Source organism: Nipponia nippon, unplaced genomic scaffold (genome assembly GCF_047370975.1).
Source record: "Nipponia nippon isolate SJK-2023a ecotype South Korea unplaced genomic scaffold, ASM4737097v1 scaffold_8, whole genome shotgun sequence".
Classification (NCBI taxonomy): domain Eukaryota; kingdom Metazoa; phylum Chordata; class Aves; order Pelecaniformes; family Threskiornithidae; genus Nipponia; species Nipponia nippon.
Window position 1 is genome coordinate 42,713,034 of NW_028262402.1, and position 15,191 is coordinate 42,728,224.

The window sequence follows — 15,191 nt, forward strand, 5'->3', positions numbered from 1 at the left end:
GTTCACTTCCTCTCACCTTTCTTCAAATCTTAAAGTTTACAAGATATTTCTGCAGGTTACCCTTATGCTTCTATATGTTCTCTTCCAGTACTGTCCTAGAGGTGATGACTTTCCATGCAGTGCAGTTTTGTTCATTAACATCTCTCTTGAAAGAAGTAAATAAGGCTGATTCTTAAGTCTTTGTAATTCTGCTAGTAAAGTCCCTAGTACTTCTTTCAATACTGGATTGTCATCTCTTCTCTAGTTAACTCTCTTCCCAGTCTGCAGATCCTATTCCAATTCCTAACTTTTCAGGCTTAAGCACATGGCTCTTTATCAAAGGCTCAGCATCACTATAATTCCAAAATAAAATCTTTGAATTAACTTATCAAAGAAAGCTATTAAGCTAGTTAGCATGGTCTATCTTTGATAAATCTGTGCTGTATTTGATTCCAATTATATTTTCATGGTTTGTTTTGGAGACTGTCATGCTCTTGAGTCTAAATTAATAAGCTTGAAGTGCACAGAACATTTTTACTTTCCCTTCCCCATAAAATATTACTGCTCTCAATTGCACAATACTTTGGCTGACCTGATAAAATTATTCAAACACCTTCCAGATGGACTTACAGTTTTGTGTGTAATTTTTAGGTTCTTGGATGGAAATTACCTGCTGTCTTGATACAGATATATTGTTTAGTTTCTGTCTTGTAAGGCAATTTCTATCTCTCATTCCATAAGCCTTTAACTTTTTCTGTACAAGATCAGCATAGTTCATCTTATTGAAAATGGAGGTCAGTTATCACTGACATCGAAAAATGTATTTGGATCATGCTAATCTTCACTCTGCATTTACTGCATTTTCATTTATATGGTCAAAGAACCTTTTCAATATTTCCTTTCCAAGGTCAAATGCAGCTTTGGCAGCTTTCTTTTTATTTATAAAATTTCTGTTTCTGACCTTAGTTGCTTTTCTCTCTTGCATATTCTCAAAACCTCTATTCATTTAAAATTGGCTGGAGAGAATCTGAATTATTGTTTCATTATTTGAATTCACTAGTTACTGCCTACGAATTTGCTTTTTATAAGAGAAATAAATTTCAAAAGCCAAACTTACATACTGTTAGGAACTAAGAAGGCAAATAAACATAAAAAATCATTAACATCCCCAGTTGTTTTAAGCCTAAGAGGCCTAAAAATATATTTTTTTTCTCTTTTCTTTTTTCTTTTTTCTTTTTTTTTTTGTTTTGATGATACAGTCACTGTAATCTAAGTGAAAACAATAACAATATGACATTTTATTAGGCCAATAACTATTTGTGGAAAAATGGTCTGTGCCCAATTACATCCACAGATTTTGGTTCCCTTAGCATTGTTATCAATACTTATTCAACAGTCTCCAAATTTTACGTAAATTACACAGTTCTAATTTGTGTGAGAGTTTCTGTCTGTCAACACTTTAGAGATCTCTGCTCATATCCAAATCTGAGACTCCTTTGAGTTTTTCCTTAATGGTGTCAACCCTTTGCTACCTATGTCACAGTTTCTTTTGGCATGGCCATCGGTTCAACATGAATTTGTCTCTGCTTTCTCATCATTTCCAGATATCCTTTACAGCTGTCTTATACAACCCTTATATGAATAAAGGTTTATATGAAGAACAGGGAGCAAAAGTCACAGGGAGGAGTGACATCATGTGCTTCATAATTGCTGCACCTAGGACTTCTCAGTTAGTACTTTTTTCCAGCTTTTCACTTCCTCTCTTCTCCTTGTGACTTCTGCTACCTGTTCTTGCCTCCATATAACAAGCGAAAGCTTATAGTTATCACACACTCAATTTTCTGACGTTTATTTATTTTTCTTAATTTTCTCATATGCTGACAGATTTCAAACCTAAAACAGTTTTTCCCCATCAGATTAGATCAGGAACAAACACCAAGCAGCTTCAATGAATGGCAGGAACTTTTTCTCCACGCCCAGCAATAGTTCAGCGTACTGCAAATTGTGACCAAAGACAGAAGGACTTGTGAGACCCTTGTCAAGAATGGGTCACACACACAGTTCTCCACTTTCCTTCCCCCTCTCATTCCTGTGCTTGCTGTTCCTCTTCTTTCTAGGTCTGTTACAAAAATCTGCCTTGCTTCCTTCATTTTTGTGTGGCAGTTTTAACTAGCAGGCAGGTCTCCTCATTCTCTGACCCACAAGACTTACGGCCTGCTCAAAACATGAGTGTACGCTTTTGCTTTAAGGATTGAATGGCTTTAATGGCTAATGTCCTCTTCACAAAATCTGCTTTTGCCATGCTGTTTTCCTTCTGCTATCAAGCTTCTATATGCTTCTTTTCATCCACTGAAGTAAAAACACTTTACAAAGCTCTATTATCTTCATTTTATAAATGAGTCAAATGAGTCACAGAGGTAAAAATATGCTAGCTAAGAACATTCAGGAGGTCAGTAGCAGAGCTAAGAATAAAATCCAGGTCTCTTGACCCCAATCTAAACTACATTGGATCACCCTGCTTTAATCCATTGAAATCACTGAAGTGGGTAACTTGTTAAGTTCCTACTTAGTAGAAGCAAGAATGGCAGAAACAGGCATTTAAGTTGCAATTCAAGCTTCTGCTTCTGTACCTGAAATACTGATTGGCTAGACTGTAAGTAAGACCAAAAGCACAACCCAAAAGACCTTTGTCTAATTTACTTTTCTGCCATGGGTGCCACAGGTGAAAGTTTTCTTCCTAAATATCAGTTATGTGTGTAAATTTTTGTTGTTGTCAATACGCCATGCTTGGTAAAATGTCTTAAGATGATAAACCATCTTCCACTTGCCTAGCCAAGAGTACTTGTCTTCCTATTTACATCATTTCAGTGTATAAATTACATATCTCCTTGCAACTGAGTAAATGTGCTTTGAGCACACCTGGTACTCACTGAAACCACTGAGTAACACAGCACTTAGAAGGCATGGCTGAAAGGAGGAGATAAATGACCCTTGCTTTTGCCTAATAACTTAATGTCTAGGAGAGCTCCCTCAGACTGAAGGAGCTCAATCCAAATTACTTGCCATTTCTGTTGAAGCTGGGGTCAGACAGAGAGACAAGAGGCAGCTTGACTTTATAGTCTGACAATTAGGGGGTTGAGTACATAATGTGGGATTCAGTAGTCTGAACCCAGGAACATCTCTGTATATCAGCTAATGACTGCTAATTTAGATTCAATAAGCCATCATAGGAAGACAATCAGATGATTTATTGGTACCCAGTTATGATGAGAGTCTTGAAGCCACATTCCGCAAGCCCTACCTCAGGCTGTAAAGGCAGGTGTCAGTTTGTTGCTCTCCTACTGGCTGATGTTGAATAAATTCAACAGCAGTTGCATATGGCTATTTTTCCAAGTCTATTCTACAGCCTGATGCCTAGGGCCTTCTCTCAAAGTACAAGAGATGGAGGTTTAAATTCCCGCAGGAGAAAATTGAAGCAAAGTCTCTCATTGCTGGGGAGATTGCCCTGCCATGGGGATAATGGGAGAGAGAAACGGAGCGAGAGTGAAAAATCAAAATAAAAATAAAATGAAGGCTGCTGCCAGCTGTCCTTTCAAATGGATGTCCCCTTCAGGCAGCTGTGTTTGAACATGCAGCTGAAGTGTCCAAATGCTGGCGTGGCTTCTTGGTGGTGAATCTCTTTTCACAGATCCACCTAGAAGCAGTGATATCAAAACTATGTTTTGTGAATAAAGGTGGATTTCAAACACACTGTTTGCCTCAGAATTCTCTTGTAGCTCCTTGCCTAGCACACTGACTATTTTGAAACACATTTCCACTCGCCTAGCCAAGGTGTCTGCTTGTATTTTGGATTCTGCTTCTGTCCCATTCTAGACTTGCCCTTTTCACAAAAGTACCTTGTAAAAGAATTCTAGGTATAAAGGCTAGGTGAAGTCAGATGTCATTGTCATTGTCAAGTTAAGTACATTTTACCAGATTTTACAGAAATATGCATGAAAAAGGCTTGCAGGTGAGCCCTGAAGAGTTTGTGGAATTCTATTAAAATCAACACAGGATTAGCATTGCAAAAGTGACTTATTGATGGCTAGGTGTGATGAAAGAGGAGGTGAAGCCTGAAGCAAACATATCCAGACAGCTGACAGTTTATGCTTTTTATTTTAAAGCAGATTGATGCCCACCATTTATAAAATACAGCATAATAAACAGTTTCAGTCAGATGCAAAAACATGCTGTCACTTCAAACAACAGACTGGCTTGATGTTGGTATGCCATCATAATCATCTGAGTAGTGCTGATACTGGTCAGTAAGAAGAGGCTGATGCAACTCATCTTTATTTTTCTTGACACGTACAATACATGCAGCAGCAGCGAAGATAATTGCGACAAGAACGAGTGCAGTTACTATTGCGATAGTTATCATTTCTGTGACACGGAGAGCCTGACCTACAGGAAGGTAAACAAAAGGAAAAGTTATTAAAAGTAAATGACAAATATATGGATAAATACCAGAGGGACAGACCAAAGCTCAGTATCTGTCATTATTCAATGAATCATGAAGTAGAACTAGTTTAAATTTTGCTTGATAATATTTGTTCCAAAATGTGAGAAAATTTCAGTCTCTCTTGTTAAACTGTAAAACCAGTCCTGGACCTTTCTTCTGCTTTCTGGTTTGTGAGGGATTTACATTCTCTGTAGTGATGTAATGAAGGTGTATGATATAAGAATAAGGAAATTCTGGAAGTTTTGGATCCAAATGAGAACTTCTCCAAAAATTGAAGTGGATAGTGGGAGCTTCATGCAGGAACTATTTATAATCAGTAGCTATTTAGCTGTACTAAATCCCAAACACAACTGATTTGGAAAGCCAGGCAAGAAAAAAGAAATAGACCTTTACAAAGGTCTCAAATCTTATTTGTGAAATTTGAACCAACTTTATTATGTGATGCATAAACTTAAGGGAGAAAGACATGATGAGAAAAAAAGAGGAAGCATCTAGGTTGGACAGTTTACCTGGCCACTCGACTTCATAGCTGTATCCCAGGTTTTCTGGTGCAGTAACAAACATTTCATTATTGGTAACTGGAGGCCAGAAAGGCACCATATTGTACTGTCGGTTATGTCCAATAGGGGCATTCTCCAGTGGATATCTTGAGATATCTAAATTTGAAAGTCAAATCACACTTCTGTAAATAAAATCAAAATAATTTGCACTACTTCATTTTTTTTCCAACAGTGACTCAGGGTTTTGAGTACCTCAATTTTTTTGTTCCTAACCTAAGTTAATCTAGAAGGATTGGTTTTCCAGTGTGACAGATCCAGAATGGAGGGCTCTGCTCTGTCCAAAAGCAAGCCCACTAATATTATCTCTGTTTTTTAACAAAAACCACCAGTAAATTGTAAAACTTTCAGCCTATAATGAGCTTTCAATTTCTTCTCGCATGGAAAAGGAGAAATATGTATATATGGAGGACTTGGAAAATCTTTTTGCTACAGGCTAGCTTTGTCTGATTGTAACAGTGATGAAGAGCTTTCTCATGCATTTCAGGACGGCAGCTGATATGAACTCCAATGGAATTTTTTTTCAATGTTATGGCAAATCAGGAGAGAGGCAGCTGAAGTGAAAAAAATAAGAAAACAAAAATCCATCTTAGTAAGATGATGCAAAAGCTTGTGATAGGTCATGTAAGTACCACAAGGGGATACAATTGCTCTCTGATAGTTGACATGGGAAAAATACATGAAGCAGGTTATGGAAGCTGCATGAAGAATTCTCAGTTGCACAACACCAGCTGTCATCTGTAGAAGAAGGAAGAAGGGGCTGGATTGTCCTAAGAGGAATACAGTCACTGCTTTGTGCAGACTAATGCACAGACATTGAAGTTACACAGAATTCTCCCCCCAGTTCACTGATGCCCATCTCCTTCCTTCTTTGTTTCTTTTTTTCTTCCTTCCTTGCAGTTCTTTCCTTCTATCCTTCCTTCCTCCCTCTCCTTCATTTCCTCCCTTATTACTTTTCTCTCTTTGCAGAGTTAAAGAAGCAAGGGCAGCAACAGTGACCATCCTTTGAAAGGACACAGAAATGGTTAAGGAGTGCTGGTAGTAAATTACAAGGGTGGTCAAAATTAATCGTGAGGGTGTGCACAGCATCTGATCTTGTCTGGCAAGAAGAAACATAGATATTTATTCCACACAAGGACGGAATGTCCATGAAGTATTTGGACCTTCCATGATTACACTGTCTTTGCTTTACGGACATAATGTATTTGCATATTTTGTTTTCTTTAGTTGTCCCTGGTATTTCTGTCCCTTCGCAGACGGTGATTTGAAAATGGGTGTCAGTGGGGTGAGGAAGGGAGCTTGCTTGTTATTACTCTGTCTTTGTTAACTATATTAACTATTAAAATCCTGGTCCTCTCTCCTAAGCTTAAGGCCATCTTGCTGTCCCACAAGAAGCAGCTGAGCTCCTGTGACTACAAAGACTGACAACCACCTATCCCACCTCTGTCCATGAGCACATCTTACCTGCAGAATACCTTCTCAGCCACTCATCAAAAACAGCATCTGTAAATGTGTGCAGGAGGACAAAAATGGGATCATTTGGTGATAAATGAGTTTGCCCTCCTGTCCCATTCAAGAAGAGATGAGCCAAGTTGTGAAGACTTCGCACTGCTGGGTCATATTTCCCTGAAGGATCACTGTACCCTGAATATGCAAGCAAAGAAGAACACAAAAAATCCCAGTGAAGATTTTGTTTGGAAGCTGCAGTCCCAGCTGGATACTTTTTTCTCTGAATGGCTGTCATGTTATTGTGTTGCCTTGCTTAACATAAATGAGTAGCTAATTTTCTACCTACTGGCATTTGAAAAATGTCCCTAGCATGCATAATTTTCAGATTTAAATAGCCTTTACAGAAGAATGCTGAGAATGTGGAGTGCAAGGCTGTTGGGATCTAATGCAAAAATGGCCAAAATAAACCATATCATGGCATGAAAATAAAGGTATGTATTTGGGACCTACATATCTTTCAGCATAAGTGAAATAGTTGCATGCGTTTGCTAACTTTTGAGTTAAGTGTGTATATGTTGCCATCTATCCTAATGAGCCAGCTGTTACGTTTCCACACATCATTTCCATGCTTACTGTGAACACATCTCAGAAAGCTTCACATGCTCTGTTTTTTCAGTGAAGATATCCTATGTAACCCTGTTAGTCCCGAACACCTCATGTCAGATGTCAGGATCTGAAGCATCATGAAAACTTCTCTTGTTTTCAAGCTCTGGCCAAACTTTCCAGAGAGGGATCCATACAGTTAATTGGCTAAAACCATGTTTAGATACCTAGATATTGATAGCCTGTTTGTCAAATGTGTTATGCATCCAAAACTTTCATATAAATTTATAAGGTTGGTGCAGACTCTTGGTTTTATTCTCCAAGAGAAAGAAAATGGAGCAGATCCTCTCCATCCTAGGAGTTATGCCTCTTCAAAAGAGCCAGAGGATCTACGGGAAGTCTGGCAGGGACCTGAACTGTCACTTGGTAATCTTTTCTTATGAATCATAGTCTTCCCTGTTAAAAACTCTGGCTTATTAAAGTGCAGAAGCAGCCAGCAGTATACTGGCTGAACAGTATGGATCAAATCTTTAGGCTGGTTTCTGTGTTGGAGGGTGTGTGTTCAGATGCCAATGACAGAAAATTTCATTTTAAATGTGTAGAGCTTAGAGAAGAACAGAGTTATATGGCCCAGAGAGAAGGACTAACATATCTAGCATTAAATACTGTACCCGGTACTACTTCAATACCATTTCATTAATTACTACCAAGGCTTACAATTTCTTTTGCTTTCTTTTGTTTGTTTTAATTCAGATACAAGATTAACTGCTATGAGCACTTGTGTGCCTTGTTTAAGGATGCAGCTGCATCAATCTGCAGGCAAGGGCTGTCTGTTTTCAGCAACGACAACTATTACTAGGTTGCAAGGACCTGATCTCAGCAAGTTTCTACTTAGCATGCCAATGACAGACTTCTGAAGCATTTATGCATTTAAAGTACTGACATAAGCTATAATTTACCCAGAGCTTATTTCCACTTAGTACTAAGTACTTAATGCTAAGAATAATGTGTTCTTAGTGTCCAATAGACTGTCTCCAAACTCATACTTCCAACAGAAAAAATGGAAAGCCTTATTTACTTATTTGGAGTTGTTCCAGGTCCTTTTATTTCCCATGCTTACCTTCTACTGTGTTACGGAAACTGTCTGTTGAGTTGGAATAGAAAGGAGGAGTGTCAAATACACCAACTTCCAAACACTGGGCAACATCCTCAGGCTCTGGAAGACGCTGTACCATAGGCCGTGCAACATTGCCAGCAGGATTTCTTCGGATGGGACCACCCTCAGTGCCTGGGGTTGGAGAGAAGAGGGAAAACAATACTGGTGCAAAACAGTAGGCCACAGAATGCATCCTTTTAATGACTGAACCACAGGGAAAAGAAAATCCCTTGCAAATGACACTTAAACTGAATGAATGGGTCAGTTCCTCATGTCAGGTAAAGAATCTGAATCTTCATGGGGTCCTGTGTGCTGGATCCTTTGCACTAGAATTTTAAAAAGTATCTAGAAGCCTCTTGCTGAAATTTGTGGCTCTGTAAGTGCTTTCGGAAAATTTTGTGTAGTGTTTCAATGTGACTTCTTGATGAGACCTAGGGCAAAAGTTTTGAGGACATCCTAACAGAGTAGCTGGGGAAAGGACTGTAGCTGATTACGTAGATGACTAACCCAATATTATGTTTTTTCCCTATTTTTTCCCCCTATTTCCATGAAGATGCTGAGTTGTGGCTTGAAGGTGATGAATATACAAGAATCTTGCTGGCATTTTTTACCTCTTGTAGCTGAGGAAGATGTGTTAGGATTCAATATTCTTCACATTCAAAACATGGTCCACATAGTTAACATGGGGATTTGTTAGATGTTCTCCTTTCAGGAGCAGAATGCCATGAAGGTGATAAGTGAAGTAGTCAGAAGAAAACTTAAACTTCAGTTAAGAAATGACACTGCCAGATTTAATTATTTATGGCACAGGAGATGAATAGATACTGCATAAGAAGGGAAGTCAAAGCATTTAGCTCTTCCTCTGCTACAAGCTCCTGATCAAATTTTGAACTGCTTGGTGCCTCAGTGCAAGACAGATGATAAGTACGTACTATCTCAGAAGACTGATGAAACTTGGATCAAAAATATTCAAATCCCACTTTAAGACTTTTTGGCTGGGAAAAGCCATTGCAATGTAAAGTATTATATTTATTTATTATTGAAAAGATTTTCTCTCCAAATGTCTGCCAGCAGTCATACTTACTGTTACAGATGGTGCCCAAAGTTTCATAGTCTTCTATATTTTCACATAGCACTTTCCACTGAGAGAAGATTGAATTCTGGCTGATAAGAGAGACATCAAAATTGCTTCTAGCTCCCATCAAGTCATCTGAGCAGATATCACAGGTGTTTTGTCCTGTTGCAAAGTTCCAGTAGGGCAGTCCGAAAGTGGGGTCCTGCAGCATGTTCTAAACCATTTAAATATGGTGTTAATACATGTGTGCCCCAGACAGCTATACTGCTAGAAGGATGTTAAAAAACAGTTAAATGCATCTTAGTAAGAGTCAGAGTCCTACCTCACGGAGGAGAGGAAATCTATGGAAAATCTATGAAATTTATGTAAAAGCTTTCAGTAGTTTTTCATGTTGATGTCTTTGTTCAACAGAACAGATAGTTGTACTGTTGAATTAAGTTCATGGATCTCCCTCATTAATAAGACAATACTTCATCCATTAAATCATATCATGAGTAGCAAGAAATATCACTTAATACTGATACCCCATTTTTCCAGATATTTTTAATGGCCTGTCAACAAAAGCAGAGTTTGTAGCACATGTAATAACTAAGCCAACTGTGGAATGACTGAACAGATGGAAAAGTAAGGAAAAGGGATACTGGCCTTTCAAATTGTCATTATTTGGTCTAGCATGGGTTGGAGTTGAACAGTTCTGGAGTGTGTCCTGGCTTCCAATATTTATATACCAGGATGTGTTGGCCGGCCAAATTAGCTTAACGAGTGATCAAGTTTACCAACATAAATAGGAATATATATTAAATCACCAAGAGCTACAACTCCTTGGGACTTCTACATAATGAAATGCCACTGATGTCAAATGTGGGTTTTTGAAGGGAGGTTGTGCCTCAGCCTGGATGCAGAGCCATTGAAGCTAGTGGAAACACCTGAAGCTGTTTCAAAGACTAGTTAATCCTGACCTTGAAAACTTAATTCTTTCTTCTTTAAGAAGGATGGTGGTCCATAAAAGAATATATTCCTTTTATGGATAGGTCCACACAAGGAAAGGGAAACAAGAGAATCACTGATTTATGGAAAAGTGTAACAAAAGACTAACTTCTCTAACCAGTTACACTAATTATACAAATAAAATGTGACTCTGAATCCCCAAGCCATCTCTGTAATACTTTTCTTTAGAATTTCTGCGGCTTTGATTAGTCTAACTTAGTCAAGATTCAGGGCCTTGATATTAAAAATAACACTGGAAATAACTTTGTTGGTGCGATAAAATGCCTTTTATGGATATATCTGGAATTTGTATCTATTTTCACAGGAGGTTTTTATGTAACTTCTATGTTTTCCATTACTCTGATTGAAATGTTATTTTTAGGATCAGTCTAACAATGACAGTCTAAAACCTAAATGCACTCTATTAAGTTTAGTATACCTAATGAGTTACTGAAATTGAAGCAGAATTATTTCAATGTGTCGAAAGAGCTGCTATCATTTTTGCTTATTGGAATATGGGGAGAAGTTCTTTAACTGTACAAAACATAGCATGAACACATGGCTCAATACTAATGCAAACTTTACCTGAATGTCTCTTTCAAGCTGCAGTAGATGGTACCTATGCCACGTGACAAAAGCTGGACCCTCATGAGAGAAATCAATTCCTCCAAAACTCTGCTGCCCTGCACCAAGGAAAGTCTTCCTAACAGAATAATAATGAGACCACACAAAGTAGTTATAAATGGAGATATTCTCAAATTGTGGTGTGTTGCCATCCGGTCCAAATATTTCCTCACGTCTTCGTGTGGCAATAACAATGTCAGGATGGATTGTCACCTTGGCTTGGTGCAAGGCATTCACAAAACGCCTCCTTTCTTCTGTGTTCAGATCCAAAAGATTCCTCCTGACTGTGAGGATACAAAATAAGCAAGTTACCAAAGTAATAAACACTCAAGTCTGATCTCACAGGACTAATTTATTTTGTTCCTAATGATTCCAGGTAAGTCCCTTTTTCTTCAAGCGTTCATCCATTTTTTTATTGGGGCAATTCAGAGAGTCCTGAGCACAAATAGAAAATGTTATATATTATCAGAAAGGTTGAGCCGCACAAAAATAAAGCCCAAAACCTTGTGATTTTAGTGCTTTTAGAAGTATTTTTACAGATTATCCTTCCATCTTGTCAGAGAAATGACAAAGACAGTTCTTTGTCACACAAACCTTTCAGAACTTCATCCAATATACTTAAGGTTTCCTGTGGTAATACTTTACAAGAAAAGAATACTATATGGCAATTTATAATAATCAGAAGCTCTACTGCTTGACAATTTAGTGAAGAAGTACATTGTTTATGCTTGAACCTTTTCAGGAAAAATAGCAGATTCACCAGTGAATTGTGAATTTCTCACAGTACAACTTCTCTCTTTAATGTCATTACCTGCTATTATTAACAACAGCCATATATTAGTCCTTTTTAGCAGTATATCACAAAACCATTTAAAAATATTATTTTCCACATATAGACAGTGAAACAGGGAAAAAAATTGAGTTGTTGAAATACCAGTATATCAGCAAGAGGAATGGAGTCCACATCACCTCAGTCCCAGTCCAGCACTCTTTCACGTGGACTGAGAAGATTTCAGGCTAAGTTGAGACTAAGGCATGGGTAGAAGTCCTCACAGCTATTCTTCGACATGCACTCATTTTCATTATAAAAAATACTGTAAAATCCACAATTTTCCACATGAGTGAAAGACTATGTTGATATGAGGAACAACAGGTCTTCATCATGAATCAATATGAAGAATAAAAGTGAATTATATTTCACTATGTAAAGTTGATTCAGTGGGGGAATATTTTGGCTTCACTGAAATTTGTAGAAATAATTCTATGAAGCATGAATTTCATCCAAGGACTCTGTATCCTGAAACATGCTTTTCTGTTTTGCAGACCTGAACTCATGTGCTAGCCCTGGTCACTGAAGGGTTTTTTGTTGTTGATTTTAAGTAGCACACTAAAAATATCCATCTAATTTTGATTTATGTAGACATCTTAACCTTTTCATTTTCCAAAATATGTACGTGAACCACAATAAAAAATTGGGACTATTATTAAAGTTACATGTGAATTTAGAAGATATGAAGGCACCAAACTGCATTTTACAGCTATTTTGTATAGATATGCCAACAGTAATCCAATAATTATTTCTAAAGTCTGAGCAGCTGGGGCCAGATCTATGGATGGACAAAAGAGGTGACCTCCATGTGGAAACTTAAAGCATAATAAGAAGATAATTTCTCCTATTTAAATTCATGTTGTCATGCACAATAAATCTGATGTGCTTAACATTTCACTGAGTAGTAAAGGATTTAATAAGTGACAAAAGTACTCTTGTATACCCTAGAAAATCAGCTAAAACTGCTTTTTGCCTGTCTCCAGATTTGCTTTGCTAAGTTTGTGTGTGTTAACACTTATTTCTTGGTTATTTTTCAGGGTTATCATCATTGTTAATGACAACAGGCCAGAGCATCAGAGGATGCAACCTGGTTTAGCAGATCCAATTCATGAGCCATACTTTCTGCTTTCTGTTTTGCTTCTTGGAGCTAAAAGGATGAATAAAATGCTAAGGTCTTTTCTACAGCCCTCCATAAGATGTTTTTAAGGAATCTTACTGTTAAGATTTTGAATTGGTAAGCGGTCCTTTGTTAACCCTTGCTGGAACATGCACTCATGTTCACAGAGCATTTCTTATCTGGTGAAAATAATGGCAGTACTGATTTCTGTTTCTGCAAGAGGCACTGCACATTTGTGCTAGACACATGTTGTTTTTCATGTCAACAGAACCCGTCACTCATTTGGGGGATTATGGATTTTACAGTATTTCAATAACGCCTTTAAACTTTCACTAATAAAGACTGAAATCTTGTTTATTCAGATGGTTTTGACTTGAGAACAAGGATCTGTCCCCAAACCTGCTTGTCTTTTTCAATTTATGCACAATATTCAGCATTTTTCCCATCCCACAAGGGTTTCATAACAATTTCAAAAAATTTTAGACATCTGGATGAAACTGAAGAACTCTCAGAAAGACCCACCAGTCCCTGTGCTAATTCATCTGAACAGATCACAGTCATGAGTTCAGGCTTTTAAAGTCATTGAAAGCAACTAAATAAATAAAAATTTACAAGGCCAGGTACATAGTTCAGAAATGTATTAAGGGATTTTGAATCAAAAGAGCTGCTATCACACTTAAAGTTGTCACAAGGTATGAAACATGATATCTAGATATGTATTATTCCCAGACATACTCACAAAGACACATACATGTCTATATACATTGTTTTAAATAATTCCAAAGAATACAATTTTTTCAACTTAGGTGTTCTACTCTTTAATGGACTTGGTCATAATCCTGCACTGACTACAGGTTTTGTTTCTTCCTTTTATTGGGTAGTAAATGTAGGTGCTTGGTACACAAGCTGAACAACTCATCTAGCAGCTGCCTTAACACCTATGGCAACATACATTTGCTAAATAAATATAAAGGGCATTTTGTATTTTAAAGAAAAGAAATACACTAAGTACATTCCAAAGCAAGCACTGCCAACAGGTAATTTTCATGTCCTATTTCTGATGGTCTTACCTATATTAATTTGTTGGCTGCAGGTAGGTCCACTCCAGCCGGGGCGACATGACCCACAGTTGTAACCAGAGAAGTTACCGTTGCACCGGCAGGTTTGGTTGAAGAAGCGTATGGGCCATTGCTCACGGTCATCCCGCCCATCGTGGATGTACTGTGGGCCATGGGGTCGTGAATCAACAGTCACCTGTACGCACCGGCCCCTCCCCGTAGACACACCACACTGGTCAGTACCTGGCCCAAACACAGGGAAATAGTCTGGGCAACACATACCGCTCCTCAGGGACTCAACGGTAGCACACTGGCGAGGAAACTGAGCCCCAGCTTGGTCAAGCATGCTAAGAAGCAGTGGCGGGGAAAAGAGCAGCAGCACACGGAGCTGCATGATGGTGGATCCAGCAGAGCCAGCTCCTTCTGAGACCCGGCAGTCCACACACACTGACTTCTTCTCTCCTGCAGTGGGACACCTAGCTCCCTCTACAGAGAGAGAGAGAGAGAAAGAGAGAGAGAGAGAATAATAAAAACAAGTGATACAAACCTCCAGGCTACCCCTTCCACCCCAGAAAGTGCCTCCGAACCCTGCACTTCTATACTGTAACTGGAAAAGCGAACAACTTTGACTACAGACACTAAAGTTCACTTCTCTTTTCTCATTATCTGCACAAAAGATGGTAACTACCTAGAGCTATATTTGCTCATTGACTTCTAAGTGCTTCCCTAATGTTCAGTCACGTTGTACATCTGCCAGCTAGATTTACTTCACTGACACAAAATGCTAAAACCTGTCTAAGGCACCAGTTTTTTTAACCTTATTTTCCACACCCCCTCCCTGCCCCGTTCATGCCTTTCTTTTCTGCATTTAACTAGTGTATCTTTTTCTCTACTCAGCAGTTTCCTTCTGTGTTCCCTTGCTGTTCTCTAATGGCAACTCCACCAGAAAGTGAACCTACAATGCGTCATGCATTGTACCTGTTCTCTCTTTCTGGTACCTCTCCTCTGCTGAGATCCTGTTCTATCTCTGCACGTCCTATGGCTGTGTCTAACCCAAAATAAGCACTGCTAATTTCTCCCCTGGTTCAGTCTGCTTACTAATCCTTCTTCTACCAACACGGTACGGCTTGGCCTCACCCTCCTTCTTCTGTTAATCCCTTTTCTACTTCAGTGCATTTCCCTGGACTTTAAGTACTTGAACAGCACATGATTTCTTTCATGCTTATCTCCTTGTGATTTTACAAGTTTTAGCAAAG

At 38.4% G+C, this 15,191-nt stretch overlaps 1 protein-coding gene across 1 annotated transcript; it reads right to left on the reverse strand.

The window, feature by feature from the left end:
* Window positions 1–4,216: 4,216 nt before the first annotated feature.
* TYRP1 (tyrosinase related protein 1) lies at window positions 4,217–14,329 on the reverse strand. The gene is made up of 7 exons (XM_009466574.2): window positions 13,948–14,329; window positions 10,893–11,215; window positions 9,330–9,534; window positions 8,210–8,377; window positions 6,502–6,681; window positions 4,990–5,136; window positions 4,217–4,422 (listed from the first exon to the last, which is right to left on the reverse strand). Exons 1-7 carry the CDS (start codon window positions 14,327–14,329, stop codon window positions 4,217–4,219), a joined length of 1,611 nt encoding a protein of 536 aa, XP_009464849.1.
* Window positions 14,330–15,191: the final 862 nt, after the last annotated feature.